The sequence below is a fragment of the Ichthyophthirius multifiliis genome, assembly GCF_000220395.1.
Source record: "Ichthyophthirius multifiliis unplaced genomic scaffold scaff_1120509251396, whole genome shotgun sequence".
NCBI lineage: Eukaryota > Ciliophora > Oligohymenophorea > Hymenostomatida > Ichthyophthirius > Ichthyophthirius multifiliis.
Window position 1 is genome coordinate 28,131 of NW_004085914.1, and position 25,075 is coordinate 53,205.

The 25,075-nt window shown below is 18.2% G+C and overlaps 6 protein-coding genes across 6 annotated transcripts, besides 37 other annotated features; 3 read left to right on the forward strand and 3 right to left on the reverse strand. All coding sequences in view use genetic code 6, as the record gives it.

Annotated features, from left to right (window-relative positions):
- Positions 1-897: 897 nt before the first annotated feature.
- IMG5_195300 (pyruvate kinase, putative) lies at positions 898-3,720 on the reverse strand (the record flags this gene model as incomplete). The annotated part of the gene is made up of 3 exons (XM_004024344.1): positions 898-905; positions 2,359-3,034; positions 3,691-3,720. The coding sequence occupies 3 exons, from the start codon at positions 3,718-3,720 to the stop codon at positions 898-900; spliced, it is 714 nt and encodes a 237-aa protein (XP_004024393.1).
- Positions 1,384-1,480: a microsatellite.
- Positions 1,397-1,452: a microsatellite.
- Positions 1,428-1,550: a microsatellite.
- Positions 1,433-1,547: a microsatellite.
- Positions 1,437-1,542: a microsatellite.
- Positions 1,466-1,545: a microsatellite.
- Positions 1,467-1,541: a microsatellite.
- Positions 1,482-1,541: a microsatellite.
- Positions 1,500-1,542: a microsatellite.
- Positions 1,500-1,545: a microsatellite.
- Positions 1,500-1,583: a microsatellite.
- Positions 1,541-1,597: a microsatellite.
- Positions 1,945-1,989: a microsatellite.
- Positions 3,721-5,685: 1,965 nt separating the features above from the next.
- Positions 5,686-5,721: a microsatellite.
- Positions 5,722-6,154: 433 nt separating this feature from the next.
- On the forward strand, positions 6,155-6,862 carry IMG5_195310 (normocyte binding protein, putative; the record flags this gene model as incomplete). The annotated part of the gene is made up of 3 exons (XM_004024345.1): positions 6,155-6,184; positions 6,231-6,709; positions 6,778-6,862. The coding sequence occupies 3 exons, from the start codon at positions 6,155-6,157 to the stop codon at positions 6,860-6,862; spliced, it is 594 nt and encodes a 197-aa protein (XP_004024394.1).
- Positions 6,186-6,222: a microsatellite.
- A 1,778-nt stretch (positions 6,863-8,640) lies between the features above and the next one.
- Positions 8,641-8,682: a microsatellite.
- A 3,369-nt stretch (positions 8,683-12,051) lies between these two features.
- IMG5_195320 (hypothetical protein) lies at positions 12,052-13,655 on the reverse strand. Its single transcript, XM_004024346.1, has 2 exons — positions 13,096-13,655; positions 12,052-13,032 (listed from the first exon to the last, which is right to left on the reverse strand). Exons 1-2 carry the CDS (start codon positions 13,275-13,277, stop codon positions 12,066-12,068), a joined length of 1,149 nt encoding a protein of 382 aa, XP_004024395.1. The 5' UTR covers positions 13,278-13,655; the 3' UTR covers positions 12,052-12,065.
- A 1,041-nt stretch (positions 13,656-14,696) lies between these two features.
- Positions 14,697-14,741: a microsatellite.
- Positions 14,742-15,256: 515 nt separating this feature from the next.
- Positions 15,257-15,311: a microsatellite.
- Positions 15,278-15,320: a microsatellite.
- A 490-nt stretch (positions 15,321-15,810) lies between these two features.
- Positions 15,811-15,871: a microsatellite.
- A 2,045-nt stretch (positions 15,872-17,916) lies between these two features.
- Positions 17,917-17,956: a microsatellite.
- A 285-nt stretch (positions 17,957-18,241) lies between these two features.
- Positions 18,242-18,296: a microsatellite.
- Positions 18,242-18,324: a microsatellite.
- Positions 18,244-18,295: a microsatellite.
- A 216-nt stretch (positions 18,325-18,540) lies between the features above and the next one.
- IMG5_195330 (importin beta, putative) lies at positions 18,541-21,458 on the forward strand (the record flags this gene model as incomplete). Its single annotated transcript, XM_004024347.1, has 6 exons — positions 18,541-18,733; positions 18,791-18,910; positions 18,959-20,344; positions 20,407-21,063; positions 21,109-21,273; positions 21,330-21,458. Coding segments are annotated over 6 exons (2,541 nt in total), but the record flags the coding sequence as incomplete, so codon positions are not given.
- Positions 18,920-18,955: a microsatellite.
- Positions 20,355-20,394: a microsatellite.
- Positions 21,459-21,463: 5 nt separating the features above from the next.
- On the reverse strand, positions 21,464-21,940 carry IMG5_195340 (hypothetical protein; the record flags this gene model as incomplete). The annotated part of the gene is made up of 3 exons (XM_004024348.1): positions 21,464-21,631; positions 21,674-21,800; positions 21,839-21,940. Coding segments are annotated over 3 exons (318 nt in total), but the record flags the coding sequence as incomplete, so codon positions are not given.
- Positions 21,802-21,833: a microsatellite.
- A 476-nt stretch (positions 21,941-22,416) lies between the features above and the next one.
- Positions 22,417-22,536: a microsatellite.
- Positions 22,435-22,465: a microsatellite.
- Positions 22,480-22,542: a microsatellite.
- Positions 22,481-22,529: a microsatellite.
- Positions 22,543-22,780: 238 nt separating the features above from the next.
- Positions 22,781-22,810: a microsatellite.
- Positions 22,811-22,824: 14 nt separating this feature from the next.
- Positions 22,825-22,858: a microsatellite.
- A 606-nt stretch (positions 22,859-23,464) lies between these two features.
- On the forward strand, positions 23,465-24,478 carry IMG5_195350 (hypothetical protein; the record flags this gene model as incomplete). Its single annotated transcript, XM_004024349.1, has 3 exons — positions 23,465-23,605; positions 23,662-23,981; positions 24,317-24,478. Coding segments are annotated over exons 1-3 (569 nt in total), but the record flags the coding sequence as incomplete, so codon positions are not given.
- Positions 24,479-24,678: 200 nt separating this feature from the next.
- Positions 24,679-24,745: a microsatellite.
- Positions 24,746-24,945: 200 nt separating this feature from the next.
- Positions 24,946-24,991: a microsatellite.
- Positions 24,949-24,991: a microsatellite.
- Positions 24,950-24,983: a microsatellite.
- Positions 24,992-25,075: the final 84 nt, after the last annotated feature.

Below are 25,075 nucleotides of genomic sequence, written 5' to 3' on the forward strand. Positions count from 1 at the left end.
AAATTATTTATTATTTCTTATTGGACTTTTTTCTGACTTTCTATTTCTTGCTCTTTTACTTAATCTCTTCTTTAATCTTGTATTTCAAATAAATTTAATTTATTTTCTAACCCTCTTTTTTTAATTTATATTTCTCATTTATAATTATATATTACTTTAATGTCTATAATAAGTTTTCATTTTCAATCTCTTTTTATTAGATTAATAATTGTTAGTTGTTATTCATTTTTTTGTATTCTTCTATGAATACTATTTTATTAAATTTTAGAGTTTTTTTTTATGTTTCTTACTTTTCATATCATTTATTGTGGCTTCTAATTCTTTTATATATTATTCGTTTTCTAAAATGTCTCTTTTTTATAGCTGATGTTTTTTTTTAACAATATACTATTGCATTTTTATATTTTTATATATATACAAATTAATCTTCATATTATTATTTTTATAATAATTATGAGTAGTGAGTATTATGTTTCATTTTTTTAAAATAATATTTTATTGTATTTTTAAAAAGTAATTATTTTTTTAAATTTAAAATAACTTTAAATAAAATAAATTGAACCAATATTTAATAAATAATTTAAAATAAAATAAAAAAAAAAAGTAAATTAAATTTGTAAATAAAAAAATGAAATATGATAAGAATAATTATTTGACCAGAAAAAAATTAACAATAAAAATTCTAATAAATAATATAGAAAAGTAATATTAATATTCTTTTTTAAATTATACACATATTATAAGATGTTAAAAAGTATGTTTTTATTTTATAAATAATTTAAATTATATATTTTATTAAATTTATGTATAAAAAATTTATTAAATAAATCAAATCATTGCCAATATAATAATACTATATTTACATTTTTAAATTTAAGAATTAGTATAATTAAATTTTCATAAAACTAACAAAAAATTTATAATAAATTATATTTTTTTATTTTTAAAAAATAACAAAAAACTAATAAATTAATTAAATATTTTCTTAAATCATAATAATTATTAAAAACAAAAAAAAAAAATTTTAATAAATAAAAATATTATTATATATTGATAATTTAATTATTTATCTATGATTATAAATTAGTATTTTATTTTGAATTAGATCAAAGTATATAGAAAATATATATATAATTAATTAAAAGTACTATATGCAGCATAATTATTTATAATATTTAAAAAAAACTATTAATAATTATACTAATTATGATTTTATATTATTTGATAAATAATAAAAAAAAATTAAAATTTATAGTAGCAAATTTAATATTTATAAAATGTTAATAAAAGAATTGCAGATATTATAAAAACTTAATGATTAATTATTTAAATATTGACATATAAATTCTAAAAATTAAAAATAAATTATTCTATGATGATGATAAATAAAAATTATATAATATTAAAAATAATTAAAGAATAAATTAAATATAAATAAAAAAAATAAAAAATTATAAATTATATAAAAAAAAAAATTAAATGAAAAGAAAAGAAAAAGGAAAAAAAAATGAAAAAAAAATAAAAAAAAAAATAAAAAAAAAATAATATAATAATAATAATAATAATAATAATAATAATAATAATATTAATAATAATATATATTAAATATGTTTTTTTTAATACTTTTAATAATACATTTTTTACTTTTATATTTTTTATGAATTGTACTTTATTTATTTAATATTTATTAATAATTTATTAAAATTCATATTTAATTACATATATTTTATTTTTATATTTTTTTATTTGATTTAATTATTATTTAACTAAGTCAATTATATAGATAACTTTCATGTTTTGTCTTGATTTTTTTTAAAAAAATTTATAAAATATTATGAAGAATGTGTATCATTAAATTAATATTACAACATTTATATTTTATTCCTTTATTGCTTATAACTAAAATTTAATATAATTCTTCTAATTTGTTGCTTTAAATTAATTAAAAGTAAAATTTAAAAATAAAAAAACTTATATTTAAACATAAAATATTAAATTAAGTATTTAAATAAATAAATATTATTTATATATTATATTTATCTTATTTTATTAAATTATTACTAATAAACACATATTTTCATTAAACTTATAAAATTCTCAAATTATTTGTTTAATTAGCTTAATTCTCGACATCTCCAAAAACTGCAACTATAAACTAACCCAAACTAAGAACATTTTTTACTTTTAATTATTCTATAACCTAATTCAGTAAAACTTCTGTCCCTTCTAAACTTTCAAAAACAAAACAATCTTAAATTCCACGCACATTACTAAGAAACCTAGCCGTTTTAAAGCAACTTGTTATTGCAAAAAGCTTATTAAAAGGCCTTATTTTAGACAATTTTAATGCAGAATAACCTCTACTAGTAAATACTATAATTGCCTTGGCTTGTAACTCGCCTGCAGCTTTTTTAGCACATTCTAAAATGCAACTTTAGACAGTAATATTAGTAGAAGTTAATTATTAAAAATTATTAAAAAGTTCATTTTCTTTTTACTACTCAGCCTCTAAACAAATTCTTTTTAGTGTTTTTACAGCTTCCAAAGGGTGATCTCCGCATGATGTTTCTTCTGAAAGCATAATATTATCCACAAAATTATATACAAGGTTAGATATTTCAGTTATTTCGCAAAAACTAGGTAATAGTGAAGATACCATACTATCCAATACGTTTTATTAAACAAATACTGGTTTTAAATATTCATGACAATATTTTATCATTTAAGCTTATAAAGTAAAGAGGTTTTCCGCAGCTACATATAAAGTTAAATAACCCCTAGCAATAATTATTCCGTCTGAGTTTTTAGCTATTTCTTCAAAATTTAATAATGATTCGGAATTTTAGATTTTAGAAAAAATTTAATTTTTTTTTTTATTTCCTAAAATATTTCGGACATTTATTATATCATCTTTATTTCTTAAATTGGGTATACATATGCTATCTATATCGTTGTTTTAGCACCAATTTAAGTCGTTTATATCTTTTGGGGTTAAAATATCTTCTTGATATTCTAATAAATCATCATAATTTTCCTATTGAGTAAATTTGTTTATAAATATGGGTTAATGTGATTTAATTTGACAATTAAAATCTACCTAAGTAACTATTACATCATAATTTTTATTAAAAAGGCTTTTTTGTTACTTTAGTTTTTAAGCAAATTCATTTTGATTTTCTTCTTCTTTTTCAAAATTTCTAAAATTTTTTAAAATTAAGTTATCTTTTTTTATGCTTTATTTAAGAATATCATCACTGCTTTAAATAAAAATACATGAAGAATTTTAAGTAGATTTTTCATATTTTTTTACTTCTAAAATTTCGTCAAATTCATAATTGAAGTTTTATTTTAAAATCTTCAAACTTTCGTTTGTTTTTTCAAATTTTTTTACTGTAAATTGTGCATGTCCATAATCGCCGAGCAATTTATCTCCAATTTTAACTTTTTGAATAAGTTTTTTATCATTCACGCCACAATAAAGATTGCTTCCAAGGACTTTTCCATTAAGAATAATTCTATATTCTTATTTTTTTTCAATTGTATCTCTGCATTTTTTAATTAACCTATTCTAATGACTTTTCCTTGCAAAACTCCAGTAATAGGAATTTTAATTTTTAACTAATCCTCTAAAAAATTTCGAATTTCAACTAGTTCTTTTGCTGTTTTTACACTATTATATGCAAAATTTACCATAAAAGAGTTGCAACCAGCATTTACCATGTCTTTTAATAAATCAAAGTTTAAATTTTCTTTGGTTATATTTGCAACTATTTTTGTATTTATATGCTTTAGTAATTTCTCATTTTAACTTACATTACCTTCTTTTAAAAGCTCTTCTCGAGATTTGGTATATAATGGATCTTGCTTTTAATAAAGGCTAGGAAGTTTAGTTAATTATTAAGGTTTTAATGGGGCATATTAATAATGAAATTAGTCATTCGTAAATCCTTAACTTGTTAACATTTTTATTTTTCAATCAAAATATTAAATAAATTTATAATTTCAATAAACAAAAAATTTAAATTTTATTTTAAACTGATGTCTAACTTTAATATAAATTATTTTTAAATATATATAAATTATCATAAATGTATTAATTAAAAATTATTGGAACGAGTTTATATAAAAAAGTAATGTTATAAAAATTAAAGAATTAACTTAAAAAAGTATTGATTGTTAAATTTTTTATTACATAAATATTATAATCATAATAAAAATATTTATTAAATAGAAAAATATAAATAATTATATTATGCATAAAGCGAATAAATATGCATTTAATTTTAGTTAATAATTAATTATAAAAATAAATTATAACTATTAATACTATATATATTTATTAATAATAATTTTAAAAATACTTTCATTTATATAAATTAATAATCAATATATTTATATTTAATTAGAAATTATATGAGAAAAATTTAAATATTTAATTTATAAAATTATTTTTAGTTTTATATTAAATTTTCCTATAATAAAATTATGAAATAATAGAAGCTAAATAAAAAAGAATAATATAATTAATAATTTAAATATTTTTAAATAATTTTATTGATATATAAATACAATCGAATAATTTATATTTATAAATATTTTTTTTCTATATTTTTATATAAGTATCTAAAAATTTTAATAAAATTTCATATACATTTACTTTTTTATAATTAAATATTTCGTTATATTAAACCTTAAAAACATAATTATTGTATTTATATTTATAATTATCATATTAATTTATGAAAAAAATTAAAAAATTAAAAGTTTATCAAAAAAAATAATTAAAAAAAAATTATAAAAATTTTATATTTACAAATTAATATTTTTATCAAAAAAAATAAAATATGGAATCTTGATTCCGATAATTCTAGCTTCGATACTATTTGAACAACGGATAATAATAACTTATTCTACTCTAGATGTTTTGCTGATTTTCATAAATCTATTATAAAATAATAAAATTTAATGTTATATGATGATTTTATATAATATTTGAGTGGGCAATTAATATATCTATAGTAAAAAAATAAAATTATTTATAATTAAAAAAATTGTTGCAAAAATGGAAACATTTACATAATTTCCAAAAAAATAATTTAAGATTTATAAAATTATTAAATGAAAGTTAATTTTTTTAACAGAAATAATTATAAAAATTAAATACGACTTGGTTGTTTATATTGATGTTTTTTTTTATTTTAAATTTTTTACTAACGATTCAATCCAAAATAAAAGAGCTTTTATGCAATTTTTGTTTAAAAAAATTATAGAATAAATAAAAAAAACTATATGAACAATATATATATTGAAAATAAAACTTATTTAATAAAAGAATAAATTAAATAAATTATATTCAGAAACAGAGATGTGTTTTTTAAAAAAACAAAATTGAGAATAAAAACTCACTAACGAAACTGTATTTAAAATTTTAAAGTAATAAAAAAAAGAAGGTTCTTATTTAAAAAAAAAAAAAAACATTCCTTAAATAAGTTATAATAATTGTATAAAATATTAGCTGAAATTAAAGTTTATATTTAATAACAAAGAAAAAGAAATTTAAATTAGAAATAGTTAATTTAATGAAAATAAGTTTATAAATATATAATAATTAGATAACTATATTAGAATTCGATTAAAGTTAAAATTGCGTTACTTGAATAATAATTTAGTAAAAAACGTAACTATTATTTATACTATTTTTATATTTATATTTTTTAATTTTGGTTTTATAATTAATATTAAATATAATTTATTTTTAAATTTTTTTTTTTTTATATATTTGAATTTAAATATATTTTTAATTAAATATTATATTTTTAGAAAAAAATAAAAAAATAAAACTAATATTGGAAATAATAAATGAATAGTATAAACAAAAATATATATATATTTAATAACTTTTATTATCCTTCAATTAAAACTGTATAAATTATTTTTTTCAAATAAAAATAAGACATTAATCAAGAAAGAGTTGCAAAAGTATTTGATCGTATTCAAAATATACAAGTTTTTTAAAAAATAATAAATATATATAAAGTTTTATTTAATTAAAACATAGAGTACAGTAGATAATGAAAGATAAACAAAATGGAAATTCGCTATTTAAATAATAAATACATTAGAATAAAAAGTGGAAGAACTTTATAATTAAAAAATGGATAAATTTGATGCTTTAAATAATAAAGTAAAATTAAAAAAAATTAAAATTTAAGAAAAAATTAATTAAAAAGATAAAATATTTATTTGACGAATTACAAAAATAAAAAAGCATTTAAGATAAAATTGATAATGAAGTATAAGAAAATATTGAATAAACTCAAAAAAATTGTGTTTGTTTATTAGATAATTTTTCTAAAGAACGGGAAGAAAGTGAAAGAAGAATTTTCTAAAAACTTACAAGTTAAATTGATATTTTAACTGTAGAAATTCATAGAGAATATGAAGCTAAAACAGCATCTTAAAATTATTTATAAAGTTAAATAGAAGAAGAGCTTCCAAGATTTTAAGAAGAAATAAGATAAGAAAGTGCACATAGAGAAGAAATCGAATAAGTTATTTATTAATAGTTTTCTGAATAAATATAAGAATTGAAAGAAATGTTTGAAATCGAAAGAAAAGAAAGAGAAATTAGAGAAGAAGAGCTTATTAATATTTTAAAAGTTATTTATACCAAAATTAATTAAGCAATCAGTAAATGCGCTTATGATAGGTATATTATTTATTATCTTTCTTTTTTGTTTGTTTATGTGTATATACCTTTTTTCTATTTTAAAATAGAGAGAAAAGTGAAGAAATGCTTGTTAAATTAATTGAAAAAGTTATTGATAAAATTAAAGTTGAAATACAAGAATAAGATTTTTGAAAATAAAATAATATATATAATTATTTATTTATTATTATTTTTTATATATCAATAAAAACAAAAAAACAAAAGAAAGTAAATAAAATAACAAATAATTTTTTTTTTTTTTATTGTTATTTTTTTTTTTTTATTTTAATAAAATAAATATTTATTTTTCTCTACTTCTTTAAAATAAAAACATAAATGGATAAAAAATTAATATTAGATAAAAGACATTTTATTCCTGGTTTTTCATTTGGATTAAAGGGTATAAAAGGAGATTCATGTATGGATGGTATAATAACATAATATCCGAGTGTAGGCTAATATTAAATAGAATAAAGCTACAAATAACTATAAATAAAGCCAAAAAATGGAAAATTTTAGCATTCATAAAGATTCAAAACCTCAGAAACAGAAGTTCCAGGTCCAGGATCATATATTTAGTTATTTTAAAAGGAAAAATTAAATAATTATCATTAACAATTTTCCAATTCTGCAAGGAATATATTTGAAATAAATTGTTGGAATAACTTAGGGCCTGGGTATTATTAAATAGATGAATAAAATTCAATAAAAAATGATTTTAAAGAAAATCTTATTAAATAAAAGATAAGAATTAAAGGCGTTCCTTTTAATAAATATTCATCAAGAACGGATATAAATTTTAGAAAAAAATAGGATTTTCCTTCTGTTGGTACTTATGAAATAACAAATAATACATTACATACAGACACTCATGCGTTTTCTAAAAGGTATATTTTTATTTTTTTAAATAAAAAATATATATTAAAAGTTCAAAAGGTGCATAATTTAAACTTAATGAAATATCACCAGGACCTGCTTAATATGAAACTATTAAAGCTTTTTAAAAATATTAATCAAAAGTACTAACTACTATGAGTACTATGAAAAGGTTTGATGAAAATAAATATAATACTTCTTAAACTACACCAGGACCTGGATATTATTCGAAAAGTTCTTTTGAATTTATTAAATATAAGACTGCAAGTTGCTTTACATTTAAATAAAAATTAAAAGAACTCAAAAATAAAGATTTGTAATATATTTTTTGTTTTTTTAAAAAAAATATAAATTAATTCATTTGTTTATAAAAATAAGGATACCTCCTCCTGGATAGTATAGAATATATCATGAATAAGCAAAGTTTGTACCAAAAATCGGAACTTCGAAGCGGCCTGAAATAAAAAGCTAAGTTCCTGGTCCTGGTTCATATGATATCCGCGGGAGTCTGTTAAAAAAAAAATTGAATAAAAAAAAAGTAAGGCCAATATTTATTGCAAAGGCGAAATTAGAATAAAAAAAACTTAAAATTATATAATAATCGGCAAATATAAGCTAAAAAGATTTTAAATAAAGTTTATAAATTCCACTTTCATTATTATATTAATTAGATAAACCTTCGCCTTCTTAATATGATAATAAAAAATTTGTGCCTGATAATCAAAAAAAAGTTATATTTTAAAAAAGTAAAAGAAGAGAAGATTATTTAGATGTTTTTAACATTAAATAGAATTAAGAAAGATCACCTGGGCCTGCATTTTATGAATAAAAAGGTCCTCTAATTAATATTGGACTGGGACTTCCAAAAGATAAAAAGAAAGAACTATTCGATATAAATAATCATCCAGGAGTTGGAAGTTATGATATATAAGGGAATATCTTAAATATTCCAAAATTTATAAAAGAAACCTTAAATATTAAAGATAAAGAAAATACTAATATTGATATCTTAGAATGAAATAAATTATATGAACATATATATTTTAAACTATTAAATATATATATATATATATATATATATATATATATATATATATTTTTTTTTTTTTTTTTTTTTTTTGATTTATATATACTATTTTTTTATATAGTAAAAATAAAAGTGTTAAATTAAAAAAAATAATGTATAAAAAATATCTTATTTATTGTTAAAAAAACTCAAAAACTTTATTTTTTATAATGCTCTTTTAGTATTAAAACTAATTAAAATAAAACCACGTAATAAAATATTCAGAATTAAGAAGAAAAAGTCCATATAGATTAATTAAAATAACGTATAAAAAATATTTTTATCTAAAAAATAGCTGATTCATCGTATTATACATAGATTTTTTAGAGTATATTAACAATAATACAGTCATAAAAAAAAAAGATTATTTAAAAATGCTATAAAACTTATTAAAAACAGGTGAAAAAGACCCAAAGAATTACTAGAAGATAGATTGGGAAGTTTTAAATGAAAAAACATAAAAAGAACTTGAAAATGTAAAAGCTTAATTTTAATTATTAAAAGAAAGCTAATAATAAGATTTACTTATAGATTTAATAAATATAAATAAATTAATAAAAAAAACTTATAAAATTCTGAAAGTTAAATAATGATTTATTCATAATTAAAAAAAGAGATTATTTAATAAATTTCTTTCCACTTTAATAAACTTCCTTCTAGTTTTTTAGATAATATGGGATTTGATGATTAAATTGAATTTTTGGAAACTCTTTAATTTTTAAATTTACAAAATGAAAAAGTATTTTATGCTGTTTTAAAGAATTTTTAAGTATTCTAAAATAGTTTAAATGCAATTTAATTTTCAGAAATTTTACATGTGAGTAATAAAGAAAAATTAAATATAGAAAATATGAAAATATTAGTAAACATATATATTGTTTAGTTTAGTAATGTAAATTATTTGCAAAATTAAAGTTAGTTTTTGTAATTTTTTTATTTAAATTAACAATTTTTAAATGATTATTAGAAAACTTTAATTAGTAAAAAGTTCCTTAAATAAATTGATATGATTTTAGAAAGAAGATTAGAACTTTTTAGTTGTTTAAAAACTATTACTTTGGCAATTTTATGTTTTGAAAATAATACTGAGATTAAAAGTTAATTTTTTAAAGCTTTTTTCGAAATCCTTGAAGAGACTTTTATAGACTAAGATGACGCCTTTTTTGATAAAAATTAAGTGTAGGATTATTTGTACATTTTTAAGCTGAATTTTGATGAGTTTTAAGAAGAAAAAAAACGGTTTTTAATACAAAATACTATTAGAATTTACGAAAATATAATTTAGGATGAAAATAGGGATGAGTGTATATATGGTTTACTAGAAAATTTAAGAAAAAAAGGTGTTTTTGAAGAGAAGGAATGCGAAAAATAAATAGTATTGCTCTAAAAAAAAGGCAAGATATAAATTAATTCAGATAATTTCGGATTTTATGTCGGGTTTTTGAGTTAAAATGACGTTTTTTTGAAAAACATTTTAAGAATAGGAAAATAAAGCTTAATTTAAAATAATATAAATAAAGAATAATAATATTCTCTTTTAGTTAATTTTTTAAAAAATTCATAAAATAAAAGTTTTTTGTTATAAGAAAATGAATTTTTGGAATAATTAGCTTTGTCTGATTTTATTTTTAATATTTTTAAATGTAATAATGAAGTCTTTTTGTGGGTTTTAGAATGTTTTTGGAAAAGAAAATAAATTTTTAGTGAATTAGAATAGGAAAAATAAAATGAAATTTGTAAAAAATTATTTATTTTTGTGAGGTTTTTGGACGAATAATACTGGAATTAGGGTATTGCTTAATTAGAATTAATAATAAAAGATGTTTGGAAGTAAAATAATTATATTAAAAATGCTATTTTAAACATAAAATAATAATAGAAAAATGAAATAAATAAATTAAATTATATTTATATACACTATATAAATTTACATATAATTTTTTATTTTTTTATTTCTTTAATCCAATAAAAAATAAACTTTAAACTAAAATGGGCAATTTTTTTTAAATAAATTATTTTCCATAAAGAAACAAAATAATAAATTTTATAAAAAAAATAAGCCTTTAAGAAATTTATGACTCAATAGAAATCTTAAAAACGTATTATCCGACAACCTAATCATTAAATTATGAATAATTTGTTGACTCTTTTAATTTAATATTAGATGAATATACAGAAGAAATATTCCTAAAGTTAGAAAACAATAAAAATATTAACGGAAAAGTAGATATATATGAAAGCATATCTTTATTAGTAATATTATGTGGAGATAATTTTGAAAATCGTACTGAGTTTATATTTAGGTTATTTGATTTTGACCACAATGAAAGTATAGATTTAAATGAGTTAATTTTAACCAATTAATCTGCAATAAGAGGTTTATGTAAGATTATCGAAATTTAATTCCCTTCAAATGAATAAATAAAAGAGTTTTCAAAATAAATTTACAAAGAAATAGATATTGATTGTAGTTAGAATATTTCTTTTGAAGAGTTTTATATTTGGCTTAAAAATTGTTTTTATTTGTAAGATTTCTTTCTTAAATATGGATATGTATAGACTTTTGAGAATGCTCAAAGAAGATTTTAATTTATTTTTTTAACTTATTAGAAAATATTTGAAAGAATTTCTGGAGATGATTAGCTTTATGCACCTTTAAAGGATTTAAAAGGTTTAATAAAATAAAATTAAAAAGAAAATTTAGATGAGAGTAGTGTTGATTTGTTACTAAAAATAATTGAAGAAACCTCTTCTTTTGATAATTTGGAAACTCCGAATGGGTTTGCATATAAAAACTCTTTTTTAAATGTAATTAAAGGCTGGAGTGCATACGATGCCACGGATGTTAATTATGATAACTAGTTATAAATATAGGATTTTAAATATTTATTATATGTAATGGAAAATACAGAAATAAATGACGATCGAATAAAGTTTGAATTGAAATTACTTGATAAAGATAAAAATGGGCTAATTTCTAGAAACGAATGGCTTCTTTATTTATGTAATACTAAAAATGCTGAGGGCTAAAGTTATTCTTTTGTTTTTAAGCACAGTCTAAGAAAATAGTTTATTTTATTAGATAAAGATAAAAATGGATATATAAGTTCTTTAGAAATCGAAGAGCTTATAAAAAAATAATTTTAAGAATATATAAGTTAGAATTTGTAAAAAAATGGTTCGGCTTAATTAATGTTTAGTAATTTAGTTAGTTAGAGTGTTTTTAATATTATTTAAGCTATTGAAGGTTAAGGAGGTGATAAGAAAATTGCTTGGAATGAATTTGAAGATTTTTTTTAGAAATTTTATGAAGAGGTTTAGAAATTAAAGGAGTTTTTGAAAAGTTTTTAAAATTGAAAATTTTTATATATTTTTCATTTATAATAAAATATACAATATTTTTTTTTATTTTTTTCATTTTTAATTGTTTTTAGGTGTAGACTATGGAGATAAATTAATATTTTCAAGTTCAATAATTTGCCTTTTTTCAAATGATTTAGTACTTTCATTTCGTTATATAAAAGTAGATCTTCCAAATCCCAAAGTTTGCCTAGTTGTATTTCTCAGCATCATGTTTGTGTTTGGAATATTTCCTAAATTATTGACTCTTTTTTTATTTATAGAATGCATCCATTCTTAATTTGCCTTTTATTAAGTTATTGGGTTTACTAAATCGTAATCTGTTCTAAAAAATATTTTAGCTTCTTCATACGAAGCTTCTGAAAGTGCAGGCTTGGGCATTTCTCTTTTAAAAAGAACTAAATAGCCAGTTGCACAAAGGAATATTCCAGCCGAAGTAATTCCATAATTGAAAAATTGTGTAAAAAAATAAAGTAAATTTTCACTCACTTTCAATCGAGCTTAAAATTCTATTACCCCACAAAGATAAATAACAGGTAGAAATTCTAAAGAATTTATCATTGTTTTACATATTTCCTCATCTTAGGTTTCCGGACAAGAAGATATTTTTAATAAGAAATATCTATCTACATAATAATTAACAATTAACCCAAATATAGAAAATATAATTCCTAAAGGAGCTACAGAAGCATACCATGTTGTTAATACTAACGTTCTTCCAATGAAAGCATAAGAGTTGGCTAAACTAAATGTTGGACCTTCGAACCACTAATTGGCTTCATGTTGTGTAAATGGGCAATTTCTAGGATCGTACTTTTTGTATTTTTTTATTTTATGCTGCTTATATAATCTATAAAACCAAAAAACATTAAATACTTTCGTAATTGGCTCTGTTACGGCATTTGCAAGAAATATAAAATGTATGTCTTATAACAATAAACTACTGGAATTTGATTCATCCCATCTTCCGTGTACCAAATATGGCATGAATGCACTATTAAAGAATAATAGTGTTACAAATCTTTATTTTTTTATATTGTTTTATTATTTTTAGAAAATTTATATTATTATTTTATTTTTTTACCTGTTTATAAATGCGGAATTATATTTTACTTATGAATCTAGTTTTTGTAATCTAGTAAAATATATAACAACTAATCTTATTATAGAATTCACTACAACTACAATTAAAGACATTAAAAGGGCCCTTATTCTATTATATATATCTAAATTAGCCTCTTTTTTAAAAGGATATACATAAGCCATAACAAGAAATTATATATAAAAGCTTGCTAAAAGAATTGCAAAACTAACAACTATAATAAGAGAGTTATTAATCCAAACTCTAAAAAATGAAAACCGTTGATTTTCCCATAAAATATCAGTAGGAGCAGGGGCCTTTATTAAAAAAAAGAAAAATATACAAAAAGAAAAAAATATCTAATACAGGTGTAATAATTAAAGTTCTTCCTAGAAATGTTTAATATGGATTTTTATACCAAGAAAAAAAAAAATGCATAATACTTCTTCTGGAATTATGTCCCCATTCTTTAAGAATAGGTCTAATAGGAAGCTAAGAATTAAAAGAAACAAATGCAGTCCCTGTAAAATTTTTCATGTTTCCTTCTAAGTCACATTCTTATTAAAATTCGTTGAGCTTGGAATCTTCATCTTTGAGTTTTTTTTCATAATTTTTAAGTTTTGTTTATAATTTCGGGCGATCTTTTTCCTTTAAATAATTATTTTTTAATTAACTTTTTAATTCATTTATACATCGAATGTACGCTACTTTATTATTGAATGCTTTTACGTATTCTTCTACTGAATAAACCATGTTAATTTTCGCTATTTTTTCTTGCGTGTATTATTTAAAGAAGTCTATAATATGTTATTTGGTAGTATTTAGAGGCAAATTTTTTAAAGCTAATGTATAATTTGCAGGATTAATGAATCCTTCATTAAATTTGGAAATATTTTCAAAAATAATTGGCTTAATAAGTATAATAGAAGTAATAATAATAATAGCAGTTAGGAAATCATACCACTCACCTCCAAATTATTCATGCTCTTTATTCAAATCCATAATTACAATAACTCCTAAAAATTTAACGCATTCTTAAGTGCATTTAAAATTACTTATCAAAACTCGAATTGAACCTCCAAATAAAAACAATAAAAATAATATTACTATGAAATACGTTGTTAATCGAAAATATAAAGGGTACGCACCCCCTAAAAATGATAATTCTTAATCGCTGCAGTTTATTGGAAGTTGCTCTTTATTTACTAAATTATTACAACATGGACAATATTCGTCCTTTATTTATGGCTTTTCATAATCTTCGTCTTTTTATTATTAGGGAATGCCAACTAAACAGGCTTTTTAATGCATTTCGACCAGATCGAAATCTGGGGGAGAAGCAAACGGATCATATTTAGATATGTTTTTGCGAAATTAATTTTCTTGGTATGATTATTGACGACTTAATAAAGGCATTAATAATTAACCTCTACTTGAGGAACGACCAAACATTTTATTAGTTTATTTTGTTTGTTTGTATTATTTTTTTTTTAATATTTTAGTTTTTTTAAATTTTGTACTTTTTATTTTGCAAAGAAAGGTTTGCCTTGTTTTTGCCTTTTTTATTTTATTATATATATATTTTTTTTGTTGGTCAAACGAAATTTATGTTTATTTTTTTTTAATTTTATATTTACTTTTTTATTTAAATAAAAAATATAAGTACATTTCTTTGTAAAAAAAATTTTTTAATTTCAATATTGTATTTATAAAAAAAAAAATATCATTTTTTTAAAAAAAATATAATAGAAATTATCTTTTTATAAAAAAATGAAAAATTCGCATTAAATTAAAAATAATTATTATGTATTTTTTTTTTATAAGAAAGCTAAAATAATAATTACGAATCCATAAAAGATTATTATTATAAAAAATAGTTATTTAAAATTAAAACTCCCATAAGCATGTAATATTATTATATTAAAATGAACAAATTTTAATATTTTAAATTAAAAAATGAATAAATAACAAAATTATATTTTTGAATTATTTTTTTTCTAAAATGATTTATTTTATAATAAAAATAATTATTAAAATTTATGGAAATAATTTAATAAACATATAAAATCTTAATATAAAAAACAAAAAATAATTTTTTGTATAATAATTTATAAATAAATATATACTTTTTTAATTTAGAAAAAAAAAATTGATAATGTATCTTTTATTAAAAATAATATAATGTTATTATTAATATATATATATTATTAAAACATATAATTTTTAAATATTTTTTTTTTTTTTTATATTTAATTGATATATCATATATCATTTAATTTTTTTTATATTAATTTTTAATGTATTCATAATTTATAAATATATTCTCATTTAACTATGATTTTTTGAAGAAAAAAAAAATCTTATATAATACGCAATTTTTTTTATAATTTTAATTTAAATTAATATATCCTATAATAAAAATTAATTTTTTTTTTTTATAAAAATAAAATCTTTTTTAAATAAAAATAATTTTCATTGTATTTTTTTTTAAAGGAAATGTTATATTTGTTCTAATAAAAAAAAACCAGTTATTTCTTCTGATTAAAAATTAAATTAAATTTAAAATCATTATATAACAAATTAAAACTATTATAGAAAAAAGTAAATTAATAAAAATATCCTATCTAAAATTACATAATTTTCTTAAAAAATAATAATAAATTAAACAATTGTTAATAGATTTCTTAAATTAAAAAAATATAAAGACGATTATATCAAATATATATATATATATATATATATATATATATATATATATATATATATATATATATATATACATAATATTTGTTAATAAAATTTTTTTTGTTTTAAAAAAAAATTAAAAAAAATGTATTATTAAAAATTTCAAACAATTTCTCTTTAAAATACTACTCCTGAAAATCTTCTAGAAACTTATATTTCTTAAATGAATGCTCTATTTGAATTAGAGGAAAAATTTTTTGAATTATGCAAAACTTCTTCTTTATACATTAGTGCTAACCCTTTACGTCATCCATTAATATTTTATTATGCTCATTCAGCTACATTTTATATAAATAAACTTAATTTGGCCTAAATAATAAACAAATTTATAAATTAAAAATTCGAAACTGTATTTGCTGTTGGAGTAGATGAAATGTCATGGGATGATACAAATTTAGAGAATTATGAATGGCCAAAGTTTGAAGAGATAAAGGCTTATCGTGCATAAGTAAAAGCTGAATTAAATTAAATATTAAAAGGAAATTTCTCATTAAGCCTTCCTGTAAATTCTACAGACCCTTTTTGGGTATTTTTGATGTGTTTAGAACATCAAAAAGTACATTTAGAACTTTCTGCAGAAATTTTTAGAAGAGTAAAAATAGAAGATATGAATCCTAATTTAGAGGATTTTCCTGAATGTCCTTCTTTTCGTGAAAAAAGAGAAGATGTACCATAAAATGAACTAGTTGAAATAAAAATAGAAGAAAATGAAAAAGAAATAATACTTGGAAAATAAAAAAATGAATATGAAGAATGCTATAGCTGGGATAATGAATATGGATAAGAAAAATTTACATTAAAATCATTTAAAGTGTCCAAATTTTTAGTTAGTAATGCTGAATTTTTAGATTTTGTGGAAAATAATGGATATTAAACATCCAAATATTGGACTGATGAAGGATGGAAATGGGTTTAAGGTAAAAAAATAAAATATCCAACTTTCTGGGTAAAGCTTGAGAACGGTTTTAAATTGAGAACTATTCAAAGAATAATAAATATGCCTTGGGATTGGCCTGTGGAAGTAAATAATTTAGAAGCAAGAGCTTTTTGCGAATTTTTAAAAGAAAAAAATAATAAATAAATAAGACTTTTAGAAGAACCTGAATGGGTATTTTTAAGTAAAAAAATATAAAAAAGATACATTAAAAATGCAAATATTGATTTCAAATATTTCTCAAGTTCACCTGTAGATTTTTTTTAATAAAATTAAGAAATTTATGATATTTATGGAAATGTTTATTAGCATACAAATAGCACTTTCGCACCTTTTAATTAGTTCTAAGCACATGCTATGTATGAAGATTATTCAACTCCATGTTTTGATGGGCTTCATGATGTTATTTTGGGAGGTTGTTTTGCTTCAATTGGTACTTATACTAATTTCAGTGCTAGAAATTTCTTTAGAAGGCATTTTCATATGTTTGGGGGAATAAGATATGTAGAAGAAATCAAATAAAATGAATTTTAGTAAAAAAAAAAAAATTATTTTTGGGATGAAGCAGTTTAGAATGAAATAGTGGAATAATATAAAGAATCAAATAAAATGGAGAGTTATGCATAGTTTTGCGTTTAGTAATGTTAAAAATATAATTCTGGATTTAATAAAGGGGGACATTTAAATTGTTCTGTGGGGAAATTTGCATTTGAAATAGGAAAAAAATTCGAAAATGTTATAGGATTTGATTTAAATACAAGATTCTATTAATTTGCAGATTTCTTGAAAAAAAATAAAGGTATTTTAGAAGAAAATATTTAAGGCAAACTTGTTAAGGTAAATCTAGGTAATTAAATTTAAAATATTAACTTTTATAGCTAGAATATTAGCAATATTGATATTAAAAAATTTAATTCTTTTAATTTGATTTTTTGTGAAAATGTTAAAGGTTTAAAAGAATGTTTCTGGAATAGTATTCAAAATATTGTTTGCAAAGGAGGATTGTTAGTGTATGGATGTAAAAAGATTAACTAAATTTAAATTGCTAATTTTAAAGATTTTGAATTGAAGGCTTGTTATGAAAGAAATTAAATAGTTTAAGATTGTAAAGAAAAAGATTTTATATATGTTTTCTAAAGATTATGAAATATATTTTTTTTGTATAAAAATTATTATTTTAGTATATATTTTTTATATTAAATAATTATTTATTAACAAAATAATTAAAATTTATTATAATTTAACAAATGTAATTTTTTAATTATGTTTAATAAAAAATAATTTATAAAATAATTTTTTTTATTTTTAGTATATTAAAATATAAATTATTTTTATAAAATTAAAATATTAAAAATATTTAAATAGAAAAAAAAAAACAATTATATAAAAATACATTTATAATATTTATATAAAAGTGAAAAAAAGTAATAATCTAAATAATAAAAATTAATAAATTATAATTTTAAATGCATATATAAATATATAAAAATATATATAATATATATATATAATATAATATATATATTCTCTATATTATATTTATATATTTATATTACTAATAGTCAATTTTAATTTATTTATTCTATAAAATATTACATTATAATTTTTAAATTAATTTTAAATTTTAGCATATTTTCGTGTTGCTAAATATATAAAAGCATTTATAAAATTATATAAAAAAGATATAAATTTTTATTAAATAAAAAAAAACATATCAATTAAAAAGGGAAAAAAATAAAAAAAATATTAAATAAAATGAATATCTAAAATATCTTATAAATATTATTAAAATCAACAGATAATGAACTAAGAAAATAATCAGAAAGCTAATTAGCAACTTATCTTTAATAAGATCCTAATAGTTATTTTACTTAATTAGTCTCCGAATTTATAAATTAATAAAATGAACCTATTTTTCGTCAATTTGCATGTACTATTTTAAATTAAGCTATTTTGAAAAATGTAAAACTTTAACAAATCAAATATAATAAATATAAAATTTATAAATATAATAAAAAGATTGATAGCAAGTAATACGCATGGGAATGTTTAGATTAAAATCTACGTGAGAATATAAAATCAACTTTGTTATCAAATATGATGACTAATATATAATTAATATAGAAATCATGTGCAAACGTAAAATATAAATATTAAAAAAAAAAATATATAAAAATAAAAATAAAGGCAATATCTTCTATATGTGTGGTAGAAATTCCTTAAAAATAATGGCAAAATTTAATTTCAGATTTATCCTCAAGTACATAACCAAATGTGGATATACAAATAAAAAAAGCCGCAATTATGACATTAGGATAAATATGTGATAAATTAAAATAACACCGTTTTTCATTAGAACCATAATAAAAAGAATAAATATTAACGGCAATATTATTAGGATTATCACCTGAAGAATAAGATGTAGATATAAAAACAAATAGTATAATAGCTTTAGGGGATGCAATAGAATTTATGGAGGAGCTATTTTAATAAAAGATGGTTTTAGAATTTTCAACGTAACAATTAATTTCTTGCATAACTAATCCATTAGATGTTGAAACATTGAAATTGGCTTTATAAAGAACAACTGACTATGTGAAAACCTTACATAAGTACATTGGATAATATATTGTAAACCTTTATAATGCAACTGAAAATTTTATTGCTCATGAAGATCCAGAAATAGCCTGCCCAGCAATTGAAATATGGACAACTATTGCAAGCGAATATTTGGAAAGGCGAAAATAAAACTTAGATAAAAATAGAATTAATAATGTTTAATAGGATAATCCTAATCATATTATGTAAGTATAAGAAAATTTAATAAGAGCTCTTTTGTAAAATTTGCTTAAAAATGATACTTAGCAATCCACTTTTGAATCGGAAATATAAGAATGTGCTTAAAAATCTCTATGTAGTATAGTTGAGGCTGTTGGAGATATTGTTATTCCTACATTTACTATATTTATTTCGAATACAATTAGCAATTAAGAATGGTAACATAGATAAGCAGCAGCTTAGTCATTCGGAACATTAATGGAAGGTATTTCTAAAGTATAAATAAGCTAACTTATCTAAAATGGAATTTCTGAATTTGTAAAAATGCTATAAGATTCTACATAATTTGTAAGAGAAAGTTGCTCAAAATTATTAAGTAAAATTGCTGAATTTCACCCTGAATGCTTATTCACAAATTAAAATAGTAATTAAGATTTTTAATTAATTTTATAAAGCTTAACTTAATCACATAATATTTCCAAAAATATCAGTTGGCTTTTCTGTTTTTTGGGAGAAAATCTTGAATAATATCCCAATAATTCTGTTATTCATAAAAATGTGGACATCATTATTGATAGTCTTATTAAAAATGGAATTCGTGGTGATCTTTAATAAACTGATTATAGTTTAATTGATGTGTCTTTTATGGGTGTTATGAATTATGTGCATTTTTCGAAATAACCCTAGATTGCATAAAAATATCTTGATTTCTTTATCGCTTAATTTGATAACTCTAACTCAATTAATGATGGTAGAAAATCTTAAATTCAATCTGGAATACTTTCAGCTATGCATGTATTTTTCTTTTAAATTTAATTTAATTATTTAATTTAATATTTATATTTTTTTTAAAAAAGAGTTGTCTTTTAGGATTAGATGAATATTTTAATAAAAATCAAAGTAAAGATGTTTATAATTTAATTGTGAATCATTTCAAAAGAAATGCTGATGTTGATACAGATGGAATGTATGTAATAAGTGCTTTAGCAACAGTTTCTGGTGAAGACTTTTGCTAATATTTGGATAATTTTTGGCCATTCATTAATCATTCATTATCTAATAAATAATAAGATTTGGAATTATTTAAAACCACTCTTGGAACAATCGGGGATATTGCAAGGGCATGTGAAGCCGGATTTAAAGAAAAATTAAACATATTAGAACCTTTAATGCTTGGCTTGGAATAAACTAATTTTGACAGGGAAGTAAAATTGTAAATCTTTAACTGTATAGGGGATATTTTTTTGGCTTCAAAACTTAACTGTTTACCCTATTTAGATAAAATGATGAGAATTTTCGAATTTGGATTTGTTGGTGCTTTAGAAATGTAATATTCAACAGATCTTGATATAATTGATTATTCAGAATAACTAAAAGATAAGATTATTGATGCTTATACTTGTGTTATGCATGGCATTAATGATGCTTAACCTAATAGATATTTCCTTTAACACATTCCTAAGTTAGTTGAATTTATTTACAAAACTTGCGAATAATAATATCATCCTACTGTTGTATGAAAATATTTTTATTTAAAAAAAAAAAAAAAAAAATTAAAGGAATATGTTAAAAATTGTATAAGCTTACTTATGGATATTGGAAATTTTTATAAAAAAGAAGCTAAATAGTATATAAAAAATAACTAGACAATCAGTATCATTAATATTTTGAAATAGTTTGATTAATCACCTGAAACAAAAGAAAATCTTGCATATGCAGAAAGAGTAAATAATTTATAAATATTAGTCTTTTTTTAAAATTTATATATTTATGATTTTAGATTCTTAAAGAAATGGATTGAAGTTTTTTAGAATTTGATAAATTTATAATGTGTTTAAAAATAAATAAATAAACATTTTATGTTCGAGTTAAAAATAAAAAATAATTATTATAATTTTTTTTAATTTTTATTTTAGCATTATTATTATTTATATAATATATATATATATATTAGTTCTTTTTTTATTTGAATAATATATATTAAATCTCATTTCAAATGTTCCATGCTTATGAAATCAGCTTAATAAAATGTTCATCATTTTAAATAGAATAACTAACAGCTGCATAATAATCTATCCATTCCTATTTGTTTAGATTTTTTTTTTTTTATTTAAAATAAATTACTTATTTTTCGATTCTTCCATTTCTTTTGTTGCTTTCTCTAAAGTTTTATAGAAATTCAACGAAAACTTATTCTTCTGTCATTTCACCTTTTACCACTTTTGGATGATTACTGCAATTATACAACCCTCTTTTTTTTTTTTTTTTTTTTTTTTTTTTTTTTCATACCTAATATCAGCATTATATATGTAACCTGTATTATCAGAATCAAACTTACAGAAAGCTTTAAGTACATATTATTTTCTATTATCATTCATTTACCCCTTTATTAAATTGATTAAAGTAATAAAATGTTGATTAATTTATATATATTTTTACTCTTATTTTAGATAAGAATTAGTTAACATCAACTGTTCCTTCTTAATTTTAATCAAAATATTAATGAATTAACTATTTATATATATATATATATATATATTTTTTAATTAATTATCTAAAAGCTTATTATTAAATATAAATTTTATTACAAATGATTCTTATTTTGTTAAATTAATATTATTTTGTTTTAAACCGATAAAAAATTCATCTCTATCAACTTTTTAGTTTCCATCATAAGAATCTAATCCTCTAAAAGTTTTAGAAAGTCCTCTTAAAGTGCTATATCCTTTTTAATTTAAGTTATCTTTTACTTTATCTAAAACTTTATATATACAAAAAAAAATATAAAATTTTAATTTTAAGTTTTATAAATACTTTATTCAGTATCCTATAAAAACATTTTTTTATTATTATTTGATTATAACAGTTATATAATAATTAGAATTAAATAAAAATAAAAAAATAAATATAAAAAAAATTATATATTTCTATAATAAATAATATAATTAATATATAAAATAAATAATAAATAAATTATATATATAATATTAATTTTAAAAGTTAAAAAATAAATAAAAATATTTATTTCTTATATATTTATCTTAATTTTTTAATTTGTATTTTTATTTAATCGAAAAATAATTAATTTTTCATATAAATTTTATATTTTTAGATATTTTTAATATTAAATTAATATATTAGCATAAAATTATAAAATAAATATAAATAATATTTATTATTTTCTTGACGATTTTGTTAATAATTTAAATTATTTTTTTCACTTATTTATTTAATAAATTATAAATAAATAATAAATAAATATTTTTTGTTAAGTGTATATATATTTATATATATATATATATATATATAAATAAATTAATTTGATTAAAATAATAATTATATTTGATAATTTTTATAATATAATATATGAAATATATTGACTTTTTATATTAATTTATTGAATTTATAATTAATCTAAATTAGCACTTATTATATAAAATAACTAAAAAATATATTTATAATTTTTCCCTTATTTTCAATTTAATTTTTATAATCAAAATAAATAAATTTGAATAATATTTAATATATTTTTTTTTTATAACTTTAATTTTAAAAATATTATATTTTTATTATATTTTTTTTAAATATTAATTTCCTTATGTAGTATAGTGTAACAAAAATTAAAAAAGTTAATTTAAAAATAAATGGATTATATATAAATTTATTTAATCTAAGTCAATAGAAAAAACAAAAAAGTAAATATTTAAAAAAAAATTAAAGAAAGAAATATATACTATTAATAAAAAAAAATTAAAATTAATTATTAAAATAATTAAAAAATGAAAAGAAAACATTTTTCTAAGACTAACTAAAAAAACTAAAAGATATAATAAAGTTGTATTTAAAACAATAGTAATATCGAGGATTATGAAGATGAAGAAGAAACATCATCTAAAAAGCTTTAATTTAGTTCTCCGTTATCAAGCTAACCTTTGATGATGAAATAATCGTAAAGTAATATGAACTCGAATGAATAGAATTCTTAAAAAGACTATTTTAACTACTTTGTAAGCTAACATATAATTAAAAATGAATTGTCAAAACTAGTTGATTTATGTAAAAATAATACTTTAATATATAAGGAATTTACTTAATTGAAATATAAAAAAAAGATATATGAAATCGGTTAATTAGTGCTTATAAAAAATGCTGATGATATAAATAATGATTTAGTCGCTTAACTAAAAAAAATAATTTCTATTGAAAATGAAGGAAAATACACTACTTTAATTCAAATAAAATGGTATTATAAAAAAGATGAACTACATAAGAAATTTAATAATATTCTAAACTGTATTAGTTTAAATGAAATTTTCGAAACTGATCATTATGATTATACATATGTTGATTGTATTAATGGACTTTGTAAAATTTATTCTTTCGAAGAATATGATAAACTTAAAAATATTTCATAAAATACTTTCTTTACTAGGTATTTTATTTTTAATTTATAATTATAATACATTTATATATATACAATAATTTTTAAAGAGTTTATTTTTATTTATAATATGAAAAATTAATTGTAAATATAAAAATAAAAATATATTAATATAAATTTATTTATTTAATTATTTTTCTAAAAAAATAAATAAATTCTAATAATGATATTTTTATTTTAAAAATTTAATTATTTATAATTTATTGAATAAAATAAATACCAATAATTTTTTTTAAATTTATAAATGTTTTTTTATATATTTATATATATAAAATAAAAGAAATGAAAAAAAATATTCTTATTTTATATTAACAAAAATAAAATAGGGCTAAATATTATACTGCTAAAAAAAATTAGATCCTCCTTATGAAAAATGGAAAACTGGATGTCTTTGTTAAAAACCTTTAAATCCTGATTTATTGTATATTCAATGCGAAGAATGTAAAATATGGTTTCATTCATTTTGTATTGGTATAAAAGAAGATTAGGTTAAATTTTTAGCGAATTATATTTGTAAAAATTGTAAAAATATTGTATGTAATAAAGAAAATAATAAAAAATATTCTATTATTAGTTGATTTTTTTAATAAAAAAAATATAAATATATATAAATTTTTAAAAATTAATTATCTAATAATTGTACAAAAATAAAATAATTTATTAACAATTTTAATTTTTAAATATATTATATAAATTTATGTAAAAAAATAATTATTTTTAAGATTAATTAAAAATTATATTTTTTATAAATTAATATTTCTATTTATTTTATAAAAAAGAAATTCTTATATTTTATAAATAATATTAAATTGTATTATTAAAAATTAATTAATTTATAAAATAAAAAAGAATGTATTTAAAAATTATTATTTGAGTCGATATTTTATAGAAAATAATAAAAAAAAATTAAATATTAGATGTAAAAAAAAGAATTAAAAATAAAATTATTTTATTTTATTAAAAATAAATAAAAAAAAAAATAATAAATAAAAATATTAATATATGATATAATAATTTTTTATATAATAAAATTAAATATCTTAAATTTTGATAAAAAATATATATTATAATATTTGATAATAAAA